The following is a 26,915-nucleotide window of genomic DNA, read 5'->3' as shown; positions in this document are numbered from 1 at the left end:
GGGTGTGTTATGTACCAACTGATGAGCCCAACTTAGCACACGGGGGCAAAACATTGGCAACCAAGAATGAGTTAGCTGGAAAATTTATAATGTATAATGTATCAGAGTTTGAAAGTGAGCACTCCCTTTGACTGAGGAGCGATCAGCTAGGTGATGCCGAGCAAGCGAAGACCAAATCCGAATGCAAGTGATTACACACGAATAGAGTTCGGGAAAACCAATCTCCAATATCTTGATACATCGTTCCCTTGCAGCACTCCGGTTCAGAGCATGTTTGTAATTTCAGTACTGTTTGCTTTGCCTCATACTGTATTGACACTTGACAACTATTTAATTTCATACTAGCGGATATGTTTACGACAATATTGGCTTAGGAATGTGCTAAGACTAGGCAGATAGCAACTATGATTCAAGTTAGGTTATGTATTTAAGTGTAATCATGTGTATGTAACTCATGTACTGTATTTAGGTTAGTTTATGTTTATTGGTTGTAATTAACCCCTGATGTATTCAAAGTTATTCAGGAAACTTCCGGTTATACGTATATTATGCAAGGGAAGTTAGGTTAAGGTTACATAAGGTTTATCTCTGTAAATAATTGTCTGTGTTTTCAAAGTTACTCAGGAAATTGTCTGTGTTTTCAAAGTTACTCAGGAAAACCCCCCAGTGATGTGTGTGTTAATATAAGTAAGCTCTGGAATCTTCATGTACCAAGGACAGGTTGTATAATATTCTAGACATTTGTAGATAACATAAGGTTATGTGCCATACTGACAAACTTATCTGAAGGGAATTGTAGAACAAGTACTTATGAAGGAATTTCTGGTGATACTATAGAATCTTCCAGCCATCTTGAAGTAATACTATGTTGTAAGAAAGCAGAATCAACTAGAATTCTAGCCCGTATATATATATATATATATATATATGGAGTTGTACTGAGATGTAAGTCAGTTAGTGGTGTTATTGTAGTTCAGGTGTTTTGAAATTTAAGATAGCGGATCAGCAGTGATTTGTTATGGAGTTGTGTTGTTGATACTGCATCAGCAGATCAAATGTGGTTTGATAGAGTGATGTTTTGACAGTTGGTTATTGATGTAGCAAGTTGTTGTAGATCAGTCGTACCATGCTGATACTGCTTTGCAGATTGATTGTGAAGTACTACAATAGAAGTCCGCTATAGCGAGTACGGCATATAACGAGAACTCCGTTATAACGTCTACTTTTTTCTGTCCCTTCAAAATTCCTATATTAAACTGTGTATCGTCCTTCGGTTACAGCGAGAACCCTATCACTGGCGCATCCGTTATTACGAGCGATTAAGCGCGCCCGTTTTTTTCCTTTACCGATATTTATGCACCCCAGCGATGATATTGCATGCGATCGATTACCTTCGGCATAGTTTCCTCGCTATGTGCACTAGCGATTTCTCTCGTCGACATTCGAAGGCGATGTCGGAGTCGATTAGTAATATCCGTCGACAGCTGTTCCGTAAAGAAAATTCGAAATGAAAGAGAACATATGTTCGTAATAAATGCATAAATAATGTGTCCGATAACGGTCGTTAACTCGTTAAAAATTAAGGCTGACTAAACGACCGCTTAATTTTGAGGCTAAATACTGCAATTAAGTAAGAATGGGATACACCTCGAGATATGACAGAGTGCTTAATTGATTTCATACGTTAGTTTGTATTTTGTCGCGTCTGGTTAAATTACGGAAAGGCTATTATGTAAATTTATAGCGAGAAAGGTATAATTTCTCCACCGGCGCTTGAAGTGTGTTTTCATCATACGTTTAGTACGGTTAAGTTAGGATATGTCACGCTGTTTGAATAAGAAAACTGAAACGTTTGCAACAAAATGCGATCGATCATCTTCGGTACGGTTTAGTTTTCTCACTTTGTGCATTTGCGAGCTCTCTCGTTGCCATTCAAAGGCGATGTTGGAGTTGATTAGTAATACCCATCGACTGCTGTTCTCTAAAGAAATTTCGAAATGAAAAAGGGGATAACACGTTTTCGTAATAAATGCGTAAATGACGTGGCCGATAGCAGTTGTTAACTCGTAAAATTAAAGACTTAAACGATATCTTAATTTTAATGATATATACGGAAATTACTTCAGAATGTCATACACCTCAAGATATGGTACAGTACATCACTGATTTCAGAGGATATTTCATATCTTCTCGCGTCTAGTTACGGCTATTTACATGTAAATTTTTCGCGAGGAGGTTATTTCTCTACATGCGTTTCAAATATGTTTTCATGATAGGCTACATATACGGTTAGGTTAGGTGACGCTGTTTGAAGAAGAAAGCTCAGGTGTTTGCCACAGAAATCTCTGGAGTGATACCATATTTACCGAGCTAGATAGCTGCAGTCGCTTAAGTGCGGCCAGTATCCAGTATTCGGGAGATAGTAGGTTCGAATCCCACTGTCGGCAGCCCTGAAACTGGTTTTCCGTGGTTTCCCATTTTCACATCAGGCAAATGCTGGGGCTGTACCTTAATTAAGGCCACGGCCGCTTCCTTCCCACTCCTAGCCCTTTCCTGTCCCATCGTCGCCGTAAGACCTATCTGCGTCGGTGCGACGTAAAACAACTAGCAAAAAAAAAAAAGATACCATATTTCTCCGACTCCAAGACTTTTTTCTCTCAGAATCTCATGCGAAAACTCAAGGGTTGTTGCATTCACGGCCTAACAGTAAGTTAATAGATACCACTGGCAATTGCCGCGGTAACCAAGCTGCTTCTTTTCACACGCGCTCAGAACGCATTGACAATAAACGACCGCCTCTTTACTACACATCGCTACCGGCTGTACAGTGTACAGTGCCTGTGTGTTTCTCAAATCTGCAGAATGGCATCAAAACATGCGACCCTTCGAATTCTTAGAAAAGCCATGGCTACTCAGTGGCAGAATCATAACGCGTCTGTTGCACTTGACGCTTAGTAAAATTAAGGTTTATAGACAGCAGGAATATTTTCGTGATGGATAGTCGTATTGTAAAGATACGTGGAAAAGGCAAATTCTCAACCAGTTCTAGTCGATATCATAATGCCAAGTTTAAGCCAATATTTGGCGTTAGCTTGAAGAAAAAAAAAAATTAAGAAAAAAATGCGTACCGGTACTGTGCAAAAAATGCATTCAGTGGTCCGCAACAAGGACGCTTTAAAGACGTCGGTGATGAAATTGTGAGATATGTGCACGAAAAACGCAAGGGCGGTTGGCCATACCGTGGCGCAATAAACTCGTTCGTTGACTTTCAACGTTCACGATTAGGCCTATACATCGCTAGCCGTTGAATTTGGCCGCACCCGACAAGCGAGACGTGCGTGTAGCGGTAGCCGGTTATATCTGACGCTGCATAAAAGTAACAGTTTTATAGACAGCAAGAATAATTTCGTGATGGTTCGTTGTATTGTAGAGACGCATGGAATAGGTATTGCCGGAAAATTTTCAACGAGTTATCTTCGGTATTATGATGCCAATGTTAAGTTAATGGTCCTTAAACCCGCAGAAATAAAGAATAATTGTGCAGCCGCAAAAAAAAATTAAATACGGCGTGACGAAAGTCTAAAATTATTCTAAAAATGCATAGGCTTGTATGATTTTACAAACTTTTTTTTGAGCCTGATTTAAATTTTTTGAAGGAAAAAGTGGGGTTAATCTTGGATTTGGAGGAATACGGAACTATAATTTTTTCAGAATGAAATTAAACATACACCTTCACGTAGTATCGGATTACGAAAAATAGCAAACAAGTAAGTCGTAGTGTGGATATCATCTGCGGAAACGCAAGTTTTGAACAAACTGATTGCCGTTTCATACCGACTTTAAAGTGCATGAAGGGTTTTCCGACTTTTATACAAAAATCGGATATAACGAGTGAATTTTCGGTATTGTGGATTCTCGCTATAACGGACTTCTACTGTATTTGTATATTTCAAGTGTTATTGTATATGTATTGAGTGTAAAAATATATAAGTGTAGTCAGCGATAGTGGTGTTATATTTAACTACCCATTGACTTGATTAAGATACAACCCCAGGTGTTAAAATGGAAAACAGCGGAAAGCAATAAAATCGATTGTCAACAGTGAGGTTTAGCTCACTTGGTTTTGTGTACATATAAAGTACTTCAAAGAAAAGAACCATTCATATATACCATCAAGAAACCTACAAATTCCATGTCTTCAGGAAGGCTGTTGGTTATAATCTAATGTAGCGTTTTCAATAAATTTTCTAAATCACGGTCTTTAAAACAAAAATCCTAGATTTTAACATCCTTGCATATCAGCTAGATCATCATAAGTGAATGACACCTGCAAGTTGATTGTGTCGGGTTGCAGCAGCATATTAGTAGCAAGATTTTCTTCTCTTGAGATATCCATTTCATTGTATTGAAGTAGCCAGGCATATCTTTGTGAAATTTGCTGGTGAGTGTTAGTGATTGGTAGAGCTAGGAATTTTAGGTGCTGAACTATATATATATATTTGGGTGGTTTTTTTTTTTTTCACTATATAAATGCCCAAATTACCTTGTCTTGCAAAGAAAACGTAAAAAGAACACCCCCTGTGTTTTAGTTGCACCTTTTTGCATCTTTTCTCAATTCTAGCAACTTTTTGCACCTTTTCTTAATGTTAGCACCTTTTTCCACTTGTTTAATATATTTTTTGGCTCCTTTGCCACATTTTATTCCTAGAGAAATTGAACAAAAAGCGAAATGTTTCATCTGTAAAACTCGGTTCGATGTAGTCCCTCAATATGCCGCTTGGATCGTAGGCTCCCTATACAGTGTAATCGGGAGCTTAAGTTTCCAGTATTAGTATCAGTATCAGATATGCTGAAACAGAAAATGAACGCCGAGAAAATACGTGATAGTAATAAACAGTTTAGTGCAGATGGTATTCAGAGCGACAGGTCTGTTCTGAAGTGCAATGTTTGTGATAGATCAATAACAATTGATAAAAAAATCACCAACATAACGATGTTATGCAGCATATAGCTAGCGCAAAATGTAAAGAGCAAGGAACTACAATGTAGTAAGGGTGGAGTGCACCAACAATTCCTTGGTGAGAAATGGCTTCTTCAAATTCAAGAAGAAGGAAGAAATACTGAAACAGCAAAGACATTTGTGATGTGTGATATCCCTCTTACATATGAAAAGGTATTTTGCAGAAATATACTGGGATGTCTGTTCCAGATGAGAGCACCTTATGAAGATCATATCTTCAGCCTCTGCACAAAGAAAAATGACTACATAGCAGTCAAGAAATAGATGAAAATTCAGTATATTTTCAATTTGATGAAACCAGTGGTGGGCAAAACAGATATATTCTAGACATTTTAATATCACCCCTAAATGGAAGCAAGTGAAACCCATGCTGTTGAAAATGTATATTCCGAATTAAACCAACAGTGCCAGTGTGATCCAAAGTTTTAATGTTGTATTGTGGCCAGAAGGAATACAATATGATCGAGCATTTTCAAAGTTGTCGGCATTTACCAACATGTAAACTAAGTACGGTACTGTAATCTAAAGCACGTTTACATGCATTACATTGAGCTTGTGAAGCATTAAAAGATGAATATTCATATGCGAATACATTTCTGTCTTGCATTAAGAGGTTACTTAAAAGGGCTCTGCTAGGAAATAAATGTATGTTGTAAATACAGAAGATCCTCTTCCAACTTACCCAAATCTTACTAGATGGAGTACTTGTGTTTATTTTAAGGGTAAATGAAATATGTTATGTTGTGACAAGTTTTCTGAACCTGTCATTGTAATAACATTGTGTAATAACCAGGTGTAGGCAGATTTTTAATACATGATAACATGAGTGAATTTTGTGTCCTTTTATATGATGTAAAATTGGTTTTGGTGATGTCTGTATGAATATTTCCATTTAAAATTTGCACTTTTTGCACCTTTTTTTTTACTAAATTAAGGCATTTTTTTCACCTTTTTAACCAGAATTTTGTACCTAAAGTTCCTAGCTCTAGTGATTGGTTCTTTCTTCTATTAGATATTTCAGTGTTGTGAATATTAATACTTAGGATGAGTAGTAAGAGATTGAAATAATTTATCAGAGAAATATCCATTCAAGAAAAGGCTATATTGTATGCAATTATCTTCATATTGGTCCATATTGTTACAATTACAACAGACAGACATAAGGTTTCCACCAAATCAGTACATATAATTATTGTAAATATAAGAAAAAGCTAGGTAAACATTTGAACGGAAATATGCCATTTAGGTGACAGCCTTAAATGCAGATCATTGATGGTTGAATTGAATTGGTGGTTGGCTAGGTGTTAATTGTCTTAAAGTACATTTGAGTCTTGATTAGACTTTTCAGAAAGAAAGTAATTGTTTTAATATCATCTTGGTCAGGTTTCTTGATGAATCACTGTGTGAAGTGAATTCAGGAAATGTCTGAACTAAAAGTGGCAAATTGCATAAGCATCTTTGCCTGCATTGTTCTTCTTTCCATTCCATGCTTTGATAAGATGCTGATCGATGGCTATTATAAACTTGTGAAGTGAAGAACTGTAAAAATCATATCATGTTAAATGACATACCTTTTAAAACATCTTACATACCTATTCATTTTAGTAATTTGGCTGATGTTAATGTCATTGTTGATTTTATTTACTTTATATTTTTTATTTGTTTTTGCTTTTTATAAATTTGTTTTTATTATAATTTGTTTGTGTTGATCCTATTAACTAAATAATATTTCCTGTGTGTAATGCATCTTTTCTTTGAGCAGGATTGAAATGTGCAAACAGCTAGAAAAAGCTAATATTTCTTGCACACTAATTCTCGATTCGGCCATCGGCTATGTGATGGAGCAAGTGGATTTGGTTATGGTGGGAGCTGAAGGTGTCGTAGAAAGTGGTGGTATTGTTAATAAGGTTAGAAAATAATTTAACAGAATTTTACATCTCTTCTACCTTCTGTACTTTATTTAATTAACTGCTTATTATTCCAGGTTGGAAGCTATACAGTGGCATTATGTGCTCGAGAAATGAAGAAACCTTTTTATGTCCTAACTGAAAGCTTCAAGTTTGTGAGATTATATCCTCTCAACCAGCAGGATCTGCCAAACGAGTTAAAGGTAATCTAAACAAAGTTTGATTCTCTGAGGATGTGGCAGAAGGGGCAGGGAGAAGAACACATATCATTTCAGAAGGGCTGGCAGTCGTAGGTAGATTACCATAGACATATTTGAGTAAAATCTGGTCAATATGAAATTTGATGGTTTCTGTAAATTTACTAACCACTACTACAATTCTCTATTTGTAACTATTTCTATGGCCTCATTTAGTTCTGTACCTCTTATCTTTAAATCATTATAAACTGAGTCTAACTATTGTCATCTCGGTCTCCCTCTACTTCTCTTAACCTCTGTAACAGAATCCGTAATTCTCCTAGGTAGCCTATCCTCCTCTATTCGCCTCACATGACCCCACCACCGAAGCCAGTTTACGCGCACAGCTTCATCCATTGAGTTCATTCCTAACATCCTTTCTTTCTTCATTCCAAGTACCCTCCTGCTATTGTTTCCACCTGTTTTTACTAGCAGTCATTCTCGCTACTTTCATGCCTGTTACTTCTAACTTATGAAAAAGATATCCTGAGTCCACCCAGCTTTCACTCCCATAAAGCACAGTTGGTCTGAAAACAGACCAAAGTAAAGATAGTTTTATCTGGGAGCTGACTTCCTTCTTACAGAATACTGTTGATTGCAACTGCGAGCTCACTGCATTACCTTTGCTGCACTTTGATTCAATCTCACTTACTATACTACATCCTGGGAGAACACACATCCTAAATTCTTCAAATTATCTACAGGTAAACCCCCTTATATGCAAATTCATTATCCTCTATTTCTCATATATGCGATTTTGGTTTTAAGTCTAGTGCTGCCATCTGTTAACAGTACGTGGAGGCAGGTACAGACATGCGTGCCAAACTCTGTAATGTACACTATGTCGCGCACCACGGTTAAATGGGGCAAGCGCATCTCTACGTGCGTCTTCTGTCATGTTTGTCAAGACGTGAATCATCAGTTCTGGTCAGTAGAGCTGTGAAGTTCCACTTGACAGATTTCATATTTAAAATTCCGGGTAAAAGGAAAGAAAGTGTGCCTGTTGAAGGGAAGAAGTGTGTATGCAAGTCGTATGTGTTAGGAACAAAGTTAGAAGTTTTGGATCTCTATGAAAAAGGTGAGCATATTGTTGTCATTCAGCGTGCTTTGGGACTTACAAGGGAACAGATTTCGGTGTAAAATTCTAATCCGTTGAAATTTAGTATACCCCTTTGTTGCCTGAATAGTGAAAAATAATAAGTGTACGTGATTTTTTCACCTTATTCTAATGGAATATGTTCAAATAGTAAATGCTAATACTTTCAAATCATCATATTAGTTTTTGGTATGTTTTTGGGGCCTGGTACTTTTAAGTACCGTCAGGCACATAGGAGGCTTCATATTTGGGCAAATGAGAATGTTCACATTTTGGAATTATATCACATTTAGTGTCTCAAAATATTAGTAGAACATGTTTTTCATACCTAAAATTATTACAAAAATATAAAAGCAAATTTTAAAGCAAATATGTGTAATAAGAGGAAGTTTCCTAATATTATTGTTCATATGTAGAACATCTTGCATACATCCTATACAACTGACAAATTATGATACTCTGCAAAGCAGTTTTTTTTTTCATTGCAGCAAAGAAAAACACTACATGTAGTAAACATTGAATGCGGTCTTGACTGCACCTTCTTTCTCGAACACACCTCACATCGACCACGGTTTTTTACAAAATCAACAAAATGATTTCCACGATTACTTAGTCTGACATCACTGGGCACAGAATACTCTGTTTTCCTCCTTTTTGGTAGACAAGTTTGCTCTGGTGACTTTGGTGACCTCATATCACGTGAAAGTTTTTCTGGAAGAGGAATCTCTTTCTGGTTCATCAGTCCTAGGGCCACATTATGCTGGAATGCCATTAGAGGGACTTTTTCATGCAGATTACAGTATATGATGTAGGCATTGACAAATGCTATCTCAATCATTCCCAAATAATCTTTGCCACCATTTTTGGATCGACAGTCTAAACCATATACGCCTCGAAGTCTGTCAGCATGGTCCACTCCACCCATGTGCGCATTGTAGTCTTGCACAACAACCGGGCAATCAACAGTAACATTACTTCCGTCCTTCTGTTTCCTAGAAACAGTTGTGGCTTCTGTTCCATGGAAATTAGATGCTAAGCACACACCTTTACTGTCTTTCCCTAGAAAAACACTGATGTCCATCGAAGGAAAGCATTACTTTCGGTTTTGGATATGACTAACATGAGACGTTCCATATGGCCTGACGGAACTTCTAAGTACCTCGCCATTTACTAGCTATATATCCACACCAATTGCAAATTTCATCGACTTGAGTATTTTATTGCATTACAGAAGCATACATACATGTACTAAGATCACTTGCAGGTCAAATGTAACAATAGGAGCAAAGAAATAATCAATCAAAAAGTCATTTGTTTACAGTGGTAACACTATGACTACACTCCTAAGAATAAAACGATCTCCCGCGTTTTTCATCAATACCAACCTCAAAAATGAAATATCTCTGTTTCAAGAATTAGTTACTTGAAAGTACCATGAGGAAAATACAAGGGTAGGATTTACTGAATAATTCCAAAGCCATGAAATATAAGATGGTACTTTAAAGTACCGTCAGGCAACAAAGGGTTAAAATATTTCTACAAAGTTGTACAATGACATAGTAAAACCTGCATGGGCCACTTTCAATTTTGAGCGCCAATACTGAGCGCCAAAAGCCTGCCGGGCGACGGCATTAGCAAGGAGGTGGAGAGAGGTAAAGCTGACCTTGAATACTAGCAGCACTCAATGGCTCGCAGCAATCAAACAGCAACCTGCCGAGCTGCATTGCATTCCCCACCTTAAACTTTCCCCTCACCCTTCTACCCTCTCGATTAGAATATAGCTTGTAACATAATTTGATGTTTAGCGCTTGGCCATACTGTAAATTAATAAACTGACCTTTCTTTGTTTTCCTCTTTCACCCTTTGTAATCCTTGCAATAGTGGATGCTTACAACAAAGTGGTCAATGCAAAGAGACTGCTTGCACCACGCGCACCTTGTAACACTTTCTTTTGTACTGTATTTCGGATAGCACCAGCCTTGAAACAAAACTGAATGCGATTCACAAAGCAAGCGGGGTGTGTTTCAACATAACCGGATTTGTACCAACTATACATTTACATGTTACAAAACTGCAGAAAATATAGTTGATTGTGGGTCAGTGATTGGGTTTTAAAAATATTGTTGCGCAAATTAATGTTAATATCAAAATTGCATAATACAATCAGATCATAAAAAACGAACACATTGTTTCCATATCCGGAAACCAATCACACCTAATGGCTGAATCATTCCAGTAGTTCCCTGGGGAATAGTTTTAACAATAATAGTTTTGTTGGCAGGTTTTGATGCTAATACGAGGGAGGGTCAAATATAAACAGGATTTTATTTTTTATTGAAAAACACAATGCAATTACAATTTATTTTTCCACATAGTTTCCTGCTTTGGAAATGCGTTTGTCCCAGTGTATGGGCAGCTTTCTGATGCCCTCATAAAAAGAACAGGATTGTATCACCAGCCAGTTGCGCACAAAGTCTTCCACACTCTCATCCTCTTCAAATCGTTGCCCTCCTCGAGCTTCTTTAAGCTGTCCGAACAAATGGAAATCGCAGCTTGGAGACAGTTAGAGCTGCAGTATGGGGCCACGCATTGTCGAATTGGTTGGTCTCGTCTTTTGCGGCGATATGCAATCCTCGCCTTGTTCAACAGCGCGCAGTAGTAAGCAGCATTGATTGTGCGTCGCTCATGCAAAAAATCAATCAGCAAAATGCCTCGCCGATCGAAAAAAACAGTTGCAAGAACCTTGCCAGCTGACAGTAGAGCTTTGACTTTCACTAGTGCTGTCTCCCCATTCCTCCGCCACTCCTTACACACATGCATCCTTGACAGTGTTTGATCACCGAACTGTGCAGTCAAACTCTGGAAAATTTCCGCCGCTCTAACTCCTTCACGAGCAAGAAATTTTATAATTATGTGTTGCGCAATGGAGGGGTGCACCTGTTGCTCTGTTGCTCTGACATCGTGAGCGTTACTGACGAAATGGCGGGAAATATCTAACAGCACACACTCCCCACTCCCAATGGTCCTGCCTAAGCATAGCAGAAGCATGGGGCCAGTTCTACCAACTGTTGAAGTTCAGGAACAAAAATCCTGTGTTATAAACGCACTTTGGAGAGCGAGTGCTTATTAATTCAGATACCTCTCCTACAAAAATCGTTGCATTCATGCAAGGTCAAGGTGTAACTTTTGGTTACAAATTTCATAACTTTCCAGGAACCAATATTGAATTTATTTTCAAACTTTCGCACCCAGAAAGTTGAGGCGCAGAAGATATCATCATGAACACGCCGAGTATTCTTCAGGGCCCATTTTCTAATGCATACGCCATGGATGTTTTTATTGTTGTTCAGTCTCGCCTTTTAAAATTCTTCAGATGTTTCTTTGGTGATAAATTTCAGGTTTTCGGCCTTAGTGCCGCCTGATTCTACTTATAGCTTCCATCTAGAAAGGTCCGACTGATGCCGTAGCTTTTTAAATTGGTGCTGAACGACTTTAAATGACCTTTTCCTCCTTTGCTCAGCCAATAATCAACTGCCTTTTTTTTTTCTTTTTTTTTTCTTTTTTTTTTTTATGTGATACTTATTGCAGGTGTTGAGGTAGCATCTTTTTCACTGTCAGTGTAGAATATTGCAAATTCATTGTTTTTAATAAGTTTGTTATTGTCAGGCAAAACTAACGTCTCCTCATGTTCAGTGGCGACCTGTATATCACTAACCTTTTCTGCAATAAGGCTTGTAAACAAGGATCATGATTCAAAGTTGGCGCACGTCTACATTTGCCATGAGAAAATGTAAACGGAGTTTTTACTTACGGTACAGTTCAAAACCCAATTCTCTTTCACCAGGTGTCATTTGGCTTTCATACAGATAACTTTCAGCAAAGCAGCTTTGTAGACAAACTACCACATTCCAAGGATTAAAATTTGGAAGGTGTTCTAATTGAACATTGTCATCGTCAATTTTTGACATTTGTAATTAATCTGACTGTAAATTAAAGTTTTAAAATTAATTGTTGTCTGTGACAGTAAAATTAAAAAACAGACAAAATAAAATTGTCGCACTTACATGGCATGATGACGGAACAATTAGGGACCTGTTCATCCGAAAAATCACATTTGTTTTGCATAGCCCTACCGAACTGTTATGATAGTGAAGGGATGAGGGGAAGGTGGAAGTTGGGGAATGCAACGCGGCACGGCAGGTCGCAGCCTGGTTGCCACGAGCCATTGCGTGCTGCTATGATTCAAGGTCAGCTTTACCTCTTCCCACTTCCTCGCTAATGCCGTCGCCCAGCAGATTTTCGGCATTCAAAATTGACGTTCAAAACTGAAAGTGGCCCGTGCAGTTTTCACTACGTTATTGTAGAACTTTGTAGGAATATTGTGTACTAAATTTCAACCAGATTAGAATTTTACAGATACCGGGCGAGTTGGCCATGCAGTTAGGGGCGCGCAGCTGTGAGCTCGCATCCGGGAGATAGTGGGTTCGAATCCCACTGTTGGCAGCCCTGAAGATGGTTTTCCGTGGTTTCCCATTTTCACACCAGGCAAATAACTCTGTCGTATGCTGTCCATTCCTCTTGTAGCATTTTTCAGTTACCTGGCACGTACTGATAATGTGATCCTGACAGCCGCTCTGTGGTCTGAAACCACACTGGTTTTCATCCAAGTTATTTACGTTGATAAGATTTTCAAAATATTCCTTCCACCTGCCCAGTGATTCCCTGGGATCTATTATGAGTTCACCTGATTTACCCAAATCACTATACATTTTCTTTTTCCTTCCCTTTCTAAGATTCTCTATTACAGTCCAGAAAGGTTTCCCTGCTGCTTGACCTTTCCAGGTTATTGCCAAAATCTTCCCTTGACCTATTCTTGGATTCAACAGCTACAGTAAAACCTTATTAAGACATTTCTGCAGGGGACAACAAAAAGAAACATGTTAAGCAAGAAAATGTACTACCGAATATAAGAATAAAAACTATCTAACAGGGATATGGAAACACTAAATATGATTTTTTCCGACATGGGGGCATTTTAAGTCGTGTATCCCTCGTGTATTCCTCCAACTACCAATCTACCCACATCTTTCTGTCATTTACGTGCCTAATGGAAACTATGTTGCGTACAATTGTATTCCTGATGAACAGTCATACCCCACATTCTGCCCTTCCCTTTTTAACTCCCGTCAAGCAAATGTTATTATCTCCTATCTCTTCCTCGTTTCCTCCCCTTACCCGAATATCATTAACTCCTAACACATCCAGATGCATCCTTTTTGCTGACTCATTGCAGTTGATTATTTTCAGTTCTTTGATTTATTTGAATGAATTTGTGTAAGTAATCAATTCTGTTTGTTGACAGTACCCAGCAGGAATGTTGAGGAAAGACCTCAGCAAGGAGCATCCACTCGTGGACTATACGCCACCATCATACATCACTCTCCTCTTCACCGACCTGGGTATTCTCACGCCTTCTGCTGTCAGTGATGAACTCATAAAGCTATATCTGTAAAGAATAGGAAATAAACTGTTTTGAAGTTCCTCGTTAAGAATTGATTCCTAATAAGCTGCTAGATACTCCAGGTGACATTCAATGAAAATGGTTTTTACTTTCTGGGCTCAAGTCTGAGATCTCTTGATTCTAGACCTGTGCACAGTTGACCACAATTTGAATTAATTTAATGTTTAAATTTTTCTAGACTTAATAAACATCTTGACTATATCAGTTAACCCTGAATACTGCTCATAGCATGCATTGGATTAAAACAATGAAGTTCACAGATAGTTATGACTTGTTCTCATTGTAGCTACTATAAGAGCTTTTGTCTTAAGTTGTAAAATTGGAAACCTTAAGATTTTTTCTTATCTGGTGCAATCAGTAGTGTTATCAAAATTATCAAAGTGGTCTAGTTCACATCCTGAGAATGACTAGCATTTTTCATGTCATTTGTATTTTAAAATTGTAGGTGTTTGTGTGTAACTGAAGACTGAACGCACAAGATAAAAATACGGAAACTCATTCCAGTGATACAAGTGCCACTTTAGAGCTGAAAGTGAATAAAAGTGTTTACATAAGCCCAACCAAGATGTAGAATAGATTGTACTTATTTTACCTTCATGTATGTTATGGCTGTGTGGTATACTCAGGTATTAAAAGTGGTGCATCTTAAGATGACATCTGTTCTTCAAGTGAAGAAAAGACTCTGAAGAAATTTTGAACCATGCTGCATAGATACCTGTACACAGTTCCCTGGTACTTTTGGGGGTGCAAGATACTGGGTACATATGGACCTCTCACCATATTGCATAAATGCTATATTAAATTCATAACAGACAAATGTGGGGTACTTAATTTTTTTAAGAGCTGTCCAGATACTCCATGAATCATTTCTGAACAATACTCCATGAATCAATTCTGAACAATTTGAGCCCAATAAACAGTGCATTACTAGCGACTTAGTAAGCCCAGATGTCTAGTGGTATGAATCCTGTATCCCACATCCCTGGAACCCAAAAAATGCTGCATTGGTCTGTTGGAAATATGACTAATACTGCCTGTCTTGAATGATTGCAGCCGATGCTATGTGTGTGTTATGTTGAAATATCCATAGTAGGTAGAAATGCCTGATGGGAGATATTCCCAGTACACATATTGCACCCGTCCACCTCCCGAGTCCCAGACTAGCATTTATCTCATTGGTGTCGGTTCATTATTTAAGTCATCAAATATAAATATAGCGGCATAAATAGAACACGGGAATGAACGGAGCAATTAAAATTAAAAATGGGGAAGGCTCGATTGTAAACTTGAATTTAAGGACTCCATGATAGGACTAGGAAGTGACTGTTAACTTTAAAAAGGGCATCAACTAACTACAATAAAAAGATTATGAGAATGGTTTCCTTTGAAATAATTTGCCAGAAAAAGCAGTTTATTACGCCATCCGACGTACGAAACTTTGATACATTTGGCAACGATATTTAAATTTTCCACACATGTTACATAAACAAATCACTTGCTATACCGCAAGTGGTATCAATATCGTGCTGGGTTGCTTCTGAAATAAAATGACATTTTGAGGTATAATTTACGGATCGATTCCATTTGAATCGAACCGTTGTTCAAGGATATAGCTTCCTTCTATCGGGAGCCCGAGCATAACCCATGTTACGGTCGGCTTCTCGATTTAACTAAGATGATGTACCCCGGCTATATACATTTTTCCGAGACCGGTACTCGGACTGGGTAATGTTTCTCGTGAATTACGAAAAATGGATTACACGGACAGTTCCTATCTCACGATGTCCAGCTGATGCCATACCACAGAATTAGCATTTACATTTTATTTACATATGATCTCAAATGTTACAAAGTAGCCTCAGTAGACTACTGCCACAGATGAGATAACGAGAAGCGGTGGGAAATACCGTGGCAATGACCTCCCCTCGCATCGCGGGCGAAGTAAACAAACACACCAAGTATTACTGTAACTCCTCCCGTGCGGAAACCGTACGATAACGAGGTAACAAAATGACTATAATATTTCTCACTCTTATTATTCAAACATACGAGTAGAGGGATGTTGTCACCAATTAATTAATTCACTATTGTCAGAATATTCATGAAATTATCATCCTTGAAATTATTATTATTATTATTATTATTATTATTATTATTATTCAACGGTTCCTGGCACTGCCACGTTTGATTAATATCGTCATTATTATGTGGGACGCAAACACGAATGGTTATTACTGTTATTATTATTATATCCCTCTTGTGGTTATTATTATTATTAATGAATAGGTGACTTAAGATATTATTATTATTATTAACGTCACTCAAGATGTTATTATTATTAATGAACCGGTCACTTCCGCCAAAATATATTAAGATATCGGTCGCAATTATAATTATTTCACTGATCAACCAACGGCATCATTACTGTTATTATTATGATAATTATTATTAAACTGACCGCGATGATTTAACATCGTCCTTACATTATTATTATTATTATGTCGGTTGCATATTCTCCTTTAGATTCCCGTTTAACATCTTTATCAACGCTCATTTAATTAACGGGGTCCAATCCTTTATCTGCAATATTTATTATTATTATTATCACGACATCATGATTGTCATCGCTCGTCATTACAATGATTACACTATACGATCATTTATGTGAACTCTGAACTCTCATTATCCTTAGATCCGTAGTATCTCGACGAATAGCTGTGCAGTCTATTTATTTCGTACATGCTGTCACGGGTTCGAATTCTACCCGCTACGTAACTCAGTATTTCTCTGTGACACTGCCCGTACATTTTACACTCATTTCAATATCCTAAGTGTCTCTCGTACCGAATTTATATCCCTTTCTATCTCAATATTCCTTGATTCATTTATTTCTCACAGAATTATCAACTGACTTATTTATTCCACTTCTGACATCGTACGACCTTTTATTATCTGACTGCAGATTCTTTAACATTTTTCTATCTCATTTTGATCTACGCCTTAGTTCGTTCTCCACAAATAATCGTAACATCTTGAAATTATATTTACCAAAATTTGACAATCATGGTTTCGTAATATTAGTCCTACGTGTTCCGGCTAATGAATTGCAAATTTAAGACACGACATTTATTCGTAAAGAAAAATATTGGACCGTAATTTAAACCACACGTTCATTAACATGTACGGATTATTAGCACCGATCTTAAATTTCAATATTATTAATTTATCAAGTTAAATTACCACACACTTTAATTCCGAATTAAAAACGACATCCCGCCATTAAATGATTCCTGACAAACTCAACACCTGATCACCTAAATTTTATTATTACGCATGGCTCACTAAAAATTCCAATATCTCATGAATTATTATTATTTCCAAATTATATTTTAAAAAAATTTCTTCAAAAAAAAGTAATTTTATTTTTATTTATTATTATTATTAATTTTAAAAAATTTATTTTCGCCTGTTACACGGTAGTCCATTCTTAATATGTTTAACGCATAACCCCTTTTACAATTTCGATTTATTCTGGCACTAATCAATCCAGATATGATTTACTTGGAAATTTATTATTATTATCGCTTCTCACAAATTTAACAACTTCACTTTGAAAATATGAACATACTAATCAACAACAAACACAGCTGGTATGACGAGGCTGGACTTTCCTTCAATGTCATTACATAGCTCGTTAAAATGACAAACAGGAAAGCACATATCGGGTCTATTTAACTATCATAACCAAAATCAAATGTAAAGAAAATTATTCTTGACTACAAAGAAAATAAGAATACATGCATGACTTAACGTACTACTCTATATCTACAAAATTTACATCTCCAACAAACTGAATACATAAAAGACCCGATTATTTACATTGTTATATTTACTACTGTCCGTGCTACAAATTTAGGATGGGGTCGTTAAGCGACTCATCTTGTTACAGAAGGTAACCAAGTCTAATCAAATTATTCCCATTTTTCCCAATCACGGTAACATTTCCCAAATATATTTTACATTATGTACTCATCTTAGTTTCTTGGTATTCCATTACAGCTTTGCAGATGAGAGGCTCCTTTCGGCCCCTCTCTGCATTTTACTCCTCCATTCTTGATGGCGTAGTTCCACAAAAGATTTCCTGGCACATTACCATTTTACACTAATACCTTAATTATCACAAACCTTCACCATTGACAACGTTAACACTGAACACTTTAACTTTTATACAACAAATTAATATCCTAGACCCAAAAATTTAATATTTTACACTATTTTAATCTTCGTCCAATTACCGCACAATGGACCTGGACACGTACGACGAGGTGTCAAATTTTACGCCCGTCGCGATTTATGTCGTCCGACGCGATACGCCCGTTTCATACGGCCTTCTTGAAGTGTTCATGATAGCGGTTCGATATTGCAAAGTACAGGCTATTATCCCCTTAAAGTACTGTTCGTCACACAGTCTGTTATTTACGTACTTATTGCGGTGCAATTTATATTACTCTCCTACAGTGCAATTACTTTACTTCACTGATATTTATAACTGGCAAACACTGTCCTACGTTAACTATTTCCAGTTCATGTTGCTTGAGCGCGATCACATTTTCTAAACACTGGCGGATGCTCGCGCCATTAAATGTTGAGTTACTGTACGCCCGTAGAATTTGAAGTTAGCTGCGACCGACAGTTCAGCTCCAGAGATTCATTTCAAGTGTGGTGGCGAGGATCCCTTGTCCCGTATATATGGATGAAGCTTTCCCTCGCGGATTCATTGACGTCATACCCCTGAGGGAGGGGGTGGATTTTTAATATCGGCTCTTGCACTCCGAATTGGACGTTAAAATTTACATCAAATTAATCCACTCCGCTAGCATATCTGCTGGATTAAATATGAACTCCTAGCGATCACAGATTTAGGAGATACGGGTGGATTTAGCTCCTCACATTTCGCGCCTTCGGAAGCGTCCCTTACAACGTGGTCTTCGTCCAGCCAATGACATTCAAGCTGTCTGGTTTCCAAGAAATCCAGCCTCCAATTTATTTAATTTGCCAATAATTATTGATTATTTTTCCATGCGTGACATCTAATAAATTCATTACATCGATCCGTGTACTCACAATAATTTATTACTGATTAATTTTGAAGTTACGAGAATATCTCATCCATCATTCCTTAAGATGGTATCCCTGAGTCTTACATCAAATTTTTACGATTGGCCGGCAAGCGGTCACGTGATTTAAATCTCCACCTGCCCGAACCTAGGCTAGCGAATGTCCTCGCAACCGCTGTAGTTTTCCATGACGGCACGGGAATCTCCGTCTTGCCAAAAATATCCCAGCGCATTACTCACGTAGCGAGCTTCCTTTGTCAAACTATCCCTTTCTCTTTCTGACCAAGACTTATTTGTAGACTTGTATTTCCTTGTTCGCCAACTAATGAGATCCCCTGCTGTGAAGTAGCTAAATGTTGGTGTGTCGAGCTAATCCGTCAGGCTCCAGTCTGTCGTCCTTCCTTCGCTCCTATTTCGACATTACATATATGAAATGTTTTCAACTACACTTCTGTATTTCAATAAATGTACCATATATTATTTTATCAATCAAATCATGATTGACTTTGGGCCTAAGTCACTCGGGTTCAATATGATACCATGGATCAACGAATGTTGAGTCAACTGTGTTCAACTTCAAAACTAGAATACCTTGTTCATCTGATACCCATTGTTCTGTCCCATTCAGATGGTAATAATTCATGTTGTCTTTCCATCAGCAGACTGCTCAGTGTTCAGTGTTGCACATGAGGTAACACTTAACCCGCAAGGGGTCGCATGCTGAGTGTGACGTCAGGAGTCGTGTACGGTCGTTTCGACCAGAAATCAATAAAACACCAAGCACTTACTTAATAGGCTATTTATTGTTACAATAATATAAGATAATACTATTTAAACACAGACAAATACTTTTTAGCATAATAATTATAATAATGAGATTGCCTTTTGCTGATGAAATTTAAAATAAAAATTCAAGTTCTGTTTATGGAAAATACTTTTAAAATGATATTTAATTTAATTTAACACAAATATAGACAATGCTCCTTCTCCCTCTACTCAACAGTGAATGATAGCAGTGCACTTTCCGCATTATAAATAAGTCTACGCCAAGAGTCGCGTATAGTTGAATAGAACGGAGACAGGTAATGTGAGGAGTTGACCGGATAGCCAGCTTGTCACTCACTGAAGGAGCGATAACTGTGGTGTGACAGAAGTGTGGACGAGTTTGATGAAAGGTACTGAGGAGTAGGAAGTGATGGGCAACGCTCTTGCTCGAGACTCGCGAGAATCTCAAGACCGATCCTCCTGTAGTGCAAGTTGTGCAACGTACCACTAACTATCACTGTTAACTTGATAGTATATCATTGGCAGTTATTTTGCGAAATAACGTTCTCATATGAAAACATGTGAGCCAATTCATTTTGTCAAAAGCCTGGAAAAGTACTGCATGTTCAACTATGAATCTCTTAATACCATTAACGGAAGTGAAAACAGAATGTCAGTATCTTAAATTGTTCACGACCTATTTGGGGTGGACATTTTAGTTGAATTATCCTGCATAATTTGTGAATAACTGTAGGTAGGATGTACACCTACTCTGGATACTAGAGGCATACATTATTCGAACTTGAGACGAGGAAGTTTTACTTTGCTACATATGCAACCCCCATTACACATGAGTGGAACGTGTAATCTAAAATGCCTACTTCAATTCATTCAGCAGTGGTGATGGGCAATTCTCGTGTGCTGCAAGCTGTGCGACGTCCTGGTAACTACGAGTGTAAGCTTGACAGTTACCATCAGCAGTTCTCATATAGAAACATGTGTGATGATAAATTTTGTCAAAAGCCTAGGAAAGCACTCCATGTTGAACTATGAGCTCTTTAATAGCATTAACGAAAGTAAAGACAGAATGCCAGAATCTTAAACTGTTCACAAGTTATTTCAGGTGGACTTCTTAGCTGAATAACCCATATAATTTGTTAATATCTGTTATTAGAATGTAAACCTACCTAGATGCCTCGCAATCATTGTCGACAGGGTAGCTTCCTGTGATGCAGGCCGGGCCAGAGGTGTTCTGTGACTATTCCTCTTCATTAAATTGTATATTATGTGTTTTTAAGTGTCAGATCATCCCAGAAGTATTTTTGCTAGCATATTTTACTTCTTTTGAATAAACAACACAGTGGGCTATGCTATGTGGCATCTCTTCAAAATAACCGATATCCACTACTTACGTTGATTTTCGCACATCGTCTTCAAGTTGTCGCGTACAACTAGACACAATTACACATTGCACTGTGATATAACGAAGTACCTAATTATTATTATTAACAAATACATTGCAAATGGGAAATATCCCGGTGGCTATGGTCACTTACAGTAGTGTAATAATAACCAGCATACTGATGTGGGCACCGGGCGAGTTGGCCGTGCGCGTAGAGGCGCGTGGCTGTGAGCTTGCATCCGGGAGATAGGGGGTTCGAATCCCACTGTCGGCAGCCCTGAAGATGGTTTTCCGTGGTTTCCCATTTTCACACCGGGCAAATGCTGGGGCTGTACCTTAATTAAGGCCACGGCCGCTTCCTTCCAACTCCTAGGCCATTCCTATCCCATCGTCGCCATAAGACCTATCTGTGTCGGTGCGACGTAAAGCCCCTAGCAAAAAAAAAACTGATGTGGGCAAGTTTTCCTTCGTAAACAGGACCATAAGGGATTGAAATAAATTACCTGCAGAAGTCTTTGATAGATTCTCTTCTGGTATCAAATCGTTTAAGAAGATGATTAATGCTAGTGTAAAAGCTGTAAACGACGGACACTGAATTGGTCATTTTCTGCTTCATTTAGAGTGTTGAACTAGTAGTATTTCTTCTAATATGTTCTCTCCATGGAATTGCTTGTTGTACTCTTGTTGTTATAGTTGTTGGATAGTTATGTTTTAACTTTAATATCACTTGTAGTGTTAAGCTAGTAGTAAGTTCAACCTATAGTATTGTAAGCATAGTGTTAAGTAATGGGAATACATAAGTTGTGTGTGAATTTGTGTGTAATGATGCTGGATTTTGAAAGTTAAACTTCTTGTCATATTTTCTTTCATTGTAGTCGTTATAGTTGTAGGGTAATGATGGTTTAACTTCACTTTATTATCACTTGTAATGTTAAGCTAGTAGAAGCTTAACCTATAGTATTGTAAGCGGTAGTGTTAAGCACTGGAAATACTGAATTTGTGTATGATGATGCTGAATTTAGAATGTTAAATTAGTAGTACTTCTTGCAATATTTCCTTTTCATGGAATTGCTTGTTGTACTCTGGTTGTTGTTGTTGTTGTTGTTGCTGTTGTTGGGTAATTATGCTAAATTTACATATATTAATGGTTATGAATTTCATGTTTTTGGTCCGTATTGAACTGAGAATAATATATAAGTAATAATAATAACAACGTAAACGTTTCCACCTTTTCAATACTAAAATATATTCGCAAAATTCAACGGCTTGAGCCATCATTTTATAGAAAGGATAATCAATAAACACTAACATCGCCCAAAAACTACCCTCAAAAAAGAAATAACCAAACCTCTAACATTTTCCACCTTCACGTTCAACAATGATATCTACAAGTTAACCAACATCTTTAAGAAACAAGGCGTTAAAATAGCCTTTAAAACCAACAATAAGAACATGAACTTTTATACAATACTTCACACATCAACAAGACCAGCAGTTTTTTAAAATCAGGAGTTTATAGGATCAAATGTACCACCTGTAAAAAAACCTACATCGGGCAAACCGGGAGAAACTTCATTATCAGATACCACGAGCACACTAACGCAATAAAATACAACAGGTTTTCAGCCATCGGCCAACACATGCAAGATTATAACCATAATTTCACCAATATTGAACAAGACATGGACATCCTCGTATTAGCAAACAAGGGCCCTTTACTCAACATAATGGAAAATTACTACATACACCTAGACCAATACTTTAATGCCAGTCACAATCTCAATGAAATCTCAGAGAAACCCAACATACTCTTCGATCTATTTATCACTTTCCTCAGAAACAATAATGCAGCCAACCTAAACTCAATCCTAAATTTAATCAAAGGTACTTTTCCAAGACAATTACACTTTCTCCCGCACCCTTCAGCCCCACCTTAAGCCCTCTTCCTAAGCCATTTATAATTTTATATATGTCATTTCAATACAAGAACTTACTGATTTCCATGATTATAATTTTTACAACACCCCATTTATACTTTATTCTTTGTTAAAAACCTCTTAGTATGTATATTCCTTGTATTATTAACTATTACCATAATAACATCTCATTTCACTTGTTATTCTTTAAAATAACATTTTCTTAGGATTTCGCCAAAAGTGATCTTTGCTCCAATACGGCTGATGATGACCCCTAGATGGGTCGAAACTAGTACCGTGTAATGTATAATTTTGTATTTTTGTAATTTTTGTAATTTTATATTTTAGTATTGAAAAGGTGGAAACGTTTACGTTATTATTACTTATATATTAAATTTACATATGACGTGAATACTCTATAACTTTGTAAGGAATTATTTCCTTCGTCACCAAAATATCCATAAATACAAACAGTGGTCATAATGTGATATTGAATGTGGGATCTGATAACGATTTACACCTACCTGTCAAAAGAATTGGAGCAAACTCAAGCATTTTAAACTGCACATTCCACTCATGCGTATTGGTGGTTGCATAGACAGCAGGGCGCATCTTGCCTCGTCTCGAGTTGAATAATGCACTTCTCTAGTATCCAGGCAGGTGTACCTACAGTAGCCATCAGTTTCTGTACTTAGCCTATTCATTCGTGTACTTACAATACCACTGCATACAATGCCGGAATGTGTAACCTTTATAATTATGTTATACTGCGTCAAAATAGACCTTGCCAGAAATGAGAGAAATGAACGCCCTAGTTGCTTGTTGACACGTATTTACGGAATGGAGAAGGTGCGTTGTTTGCTATTCGCATACTCTGTGAAAACAACATTCAGCTCCGCCTAGCTGTAGGCCTACGACACGCTGCTCGCCACACAATGCGGGGACAACGCTCTTGAGATCTCTCAAAATTTCTCGCGAGAAATAGTGTCTGCGCTAGTCTCGAGAAATCTAGTCTCAGACTGCACATCACTAATGGACAGGGTAGCTTCTTGTGATGCAGACCGGGCAGAGGTGTTCTGTGACGTTTCCTCTTCATTGATATAATGCGTTTCTAAGTGCTGGATCATCCCAGGAGTATTTCTGCCGACGTACTTTACTTCTTTTGAACAAGCAACACTGCGGGCTGTGCTATATGATATCTCTTCAAAATAACCCACATCTACGACTTACGTTGCGTTTCGGACATCGTCTTTTAAGTTATCGCGTACAACTAGACACAATTTTACATTGCACCATGATATTTTGAAGTACCTAATTTTGACACGTTTATTTTATAACATTGTAAGGAATTATTTCTTTCATCACCAAAATTTCTAAGCAAGCAAGCAAGATGGCGGAGAGCTCAGTCATAGTGTAAAGTGTGTGTCAAGGCTAACTCGTAAATCTGCAAGATAAACAGCAACTAAGTGCCATAGTTTTAATAATCACCGTCCAATACTGACAAAAATCATGACGCTACGGGATGTAGTTCTAAAGGTATCGGCAATTGAAGATGCGATGCAGCATTTTCGCGCCCAACTCAAGGAGGCGACCAGCAGCGCCAACCGGGAGGAGAAACTACAGCGGCTGGAGAAGGAGTTCTGTGCGTTTCAAGAAAAAGTGTCTGGTGAACTGAAAGACATAAAAAAACAATATTTTAAAAATAGAGGAAAAGCTGGACGAGCAAAGAGAATGGATGGACGAAGCGGAACAATACAGCCGCCGAAACTGTCTAATTTTGCATGGCGTCCCGGAAGCACCAGGTGAAAACGTGTACGCTAAAGTATTATCAACTATTAAAGAAAAACTGGATATCGAGCTTAATATGCCAGACATTGACCGTTGCCATCGCCTAGGTGTTCCGAAGTGAACAACGGCTGATGTGGTTGCCACGGGTAAACGCCCACTGATTATTAAGTTCCTGCGGTACCAGGATCGTGACCGCATTTGGAGAGCTAAACGTCGGCTAAAAGGCACGCACCTTCTCCTGACGGAATCGCTCACGGGTACCAGGAAAAACATTTTAAATCGTGCACGAGATCACTTTGGCTTAAATCGTGTCTGGAGCCAGGACGGTCGCATTGTTGTGCTATGTGACAATGGACGAAAGGTGTTAATTACTACAATGGTACAACTTGTTAGTTTAATGTAAAACACGAGTGAGCATTGATACGGACTCATTACTGAGATGGCATTAATGGATAATGTTGTAGTTTTAAGTAAATGTGCGTGTATGTGTGTGAGTGAATGTGATTGTGCCCCTGGAAGTACTTGCGGTGAGAACAAGGTGAGTAAGCAGAAGTCTTTTCTAGATAATGGCTAGTCACAATACAAGTGCTATTTCTACCGATTGTGGTGACCTTGATGTCAGTGACCCGCTCCCACCCCCTCCCCAGTCGCCCCCTTCACCCTACCCTCCAACAACGTCAGTGGGAAACATTCTCAGGGAAAGTCTTTCAAGATATCGGCGAGCCCTACAGTGTTGTCATATTAACGCGCAATCGTTAATGGCTCACATTGACGAAATACAGTCCCTCTTTCATGATAGTAATACCTTGCACTGCATATGTGTAACTGAGACTTGGTTACAACCCTCACTAAACTCAGGCCTGGTTGAATTAAATAAGTAATACCTTGCACTGCATATGTGTAACTGAGACTTGGTTACAACCCTCACTAAACTCAGGCCTGGTTGAATTAAATAACATGACTTTACACCGTCTAGACCGAAGAAAACGTATAGGGGAGGGTGTGCTATATACTGTCGTAATGACCTCAAAAGTAAAATAGTGGCTACTTCAGACCAGACAATTCCCAGTCGACCTGAGTTTATATTTATAGAAGTTTTGGCTAACAATCAAAAAGTACTGATCGGAGTAGTTTATAAACCCCCAGACGTAAGACATATATCGGACCTTGAAATTTGCTCAGCCAAGTTAATTCCACTGTACGAAAATATAATTATACTTGGAGATTTTAATACAAATCTGCTGACTGCGACAAACGACTCATTGCATTTACAAAATATGTTCTTTAGCTTAGACCTGAACATCCTACCTCTAAATGCTACTAACCATCTACATACAGTAAACCGGACGACTCATACTTTGATTGACTTGATCATAACTAACAATACTCAGAAAGTTTTAAATCACGGACAGCTTGCAGTGCCAGGTATTTCTACCCATGATCTAATATATGTCTGCTATTCATTAAAGATGCCAAAATATGAAACTAAATATATAACACGCAGGGATATAAAAAATCTGGACAAGGAAAGAATACGACACGAAGCATATTATCTGCCGTGGAACGATATTTTACACATAGATGATATTGACGTAAAAATAAATAAACTATCTGATCTGGTGTTAGAACTGTATGACAGATTTGCTCCCAAGAAAGAGATCCGGGTGACTCGACCACCTTCTCCGTGGTTGACTAGTGAGATTAAATCCGAAATGGCAAAGCGTGACTCATGGTACAGAAGGTTTAAATGAACGGGTAATGCTAATGACTTTGAAAATTACCGCGTTCTCCGCAACAGGGTTAAACAGTTAATCAGAAACAGTAAATATAAACACATATGTCAAGCATCGAAATGCAAGAACTCGACAGAAATATGGAAACAATTACGAACGATGGGTATAGGTCGAAAGTTACTAAAGCAGGCGCCGAATGTATCCCTTGATGACTTAAATTTACACTTCACGTCGGCCGAATCCACTGTAAGAGCAAATAATAATAATAATTTTTATAACAATAATAATAATATTCATTTTATGCCAATTCAAGATACATTTGTGTTTAAAGAGGTTGGTATAAATGACGTAAAACGAGTTATGTATTCTCTCAGATCAAATGCTGCTGGACACGATGGCATACCTCTGTCTTTC

The 26,915-nt window shown here is 37.8% G+C and overlaps 1 protein-coding gene across 1 annotated transcript in view; it reads left to right on the top strand.

Annotated features, from left to right (window-relative positions):
• eIF2Balpha (eukaryotic translation initiation factor 2B subunit alpha) overlaps positions 1–14,711 on the top strand; it is a 37,595-nt gene extending 22,884 nt beyond the window's left edge. The window contains exons 6-8 of the mRNA XM_067141860.2: positions 6,783–6,927; positions 7,005–7,130; positions 13,622–14,711. Of these exons, the coding sequence (XP_066997961.1) occupies positions 6,783–6,927; positions 7,005–7,130; positions 13,622–13,771 (421 nt within the window). The 3' untranslated portion in view covers positions 13,772–14,711. The remainder of the gene's footprint in view (positions 1–6,782; positions 6,928–7,004; positions 7,131–13,621) is intronic.
• Positions 14,712–26,915: the final 12,204 nt, after the last annotated feature.

This window comes from Anabrus simplex, chromosome 1 (genome assembly GCF_040414725.1).
Source record: "Anabrus simplex isolate iqAnaSimp1 chromosome 1, ASM4041472v1, whole genome shotgun sequence".
Classification (NCBI taxonomy): Eukaryota; Metazoa; Arthropoda; class Insecta; order Orthoptera; family Tettigoniidae; genus Anabrus; species Anabrus simplex.
Note: the sequence above shows the minus strand (reverse complement) of the source record. Positions and strands in the feature narration are given on the sequence as shown.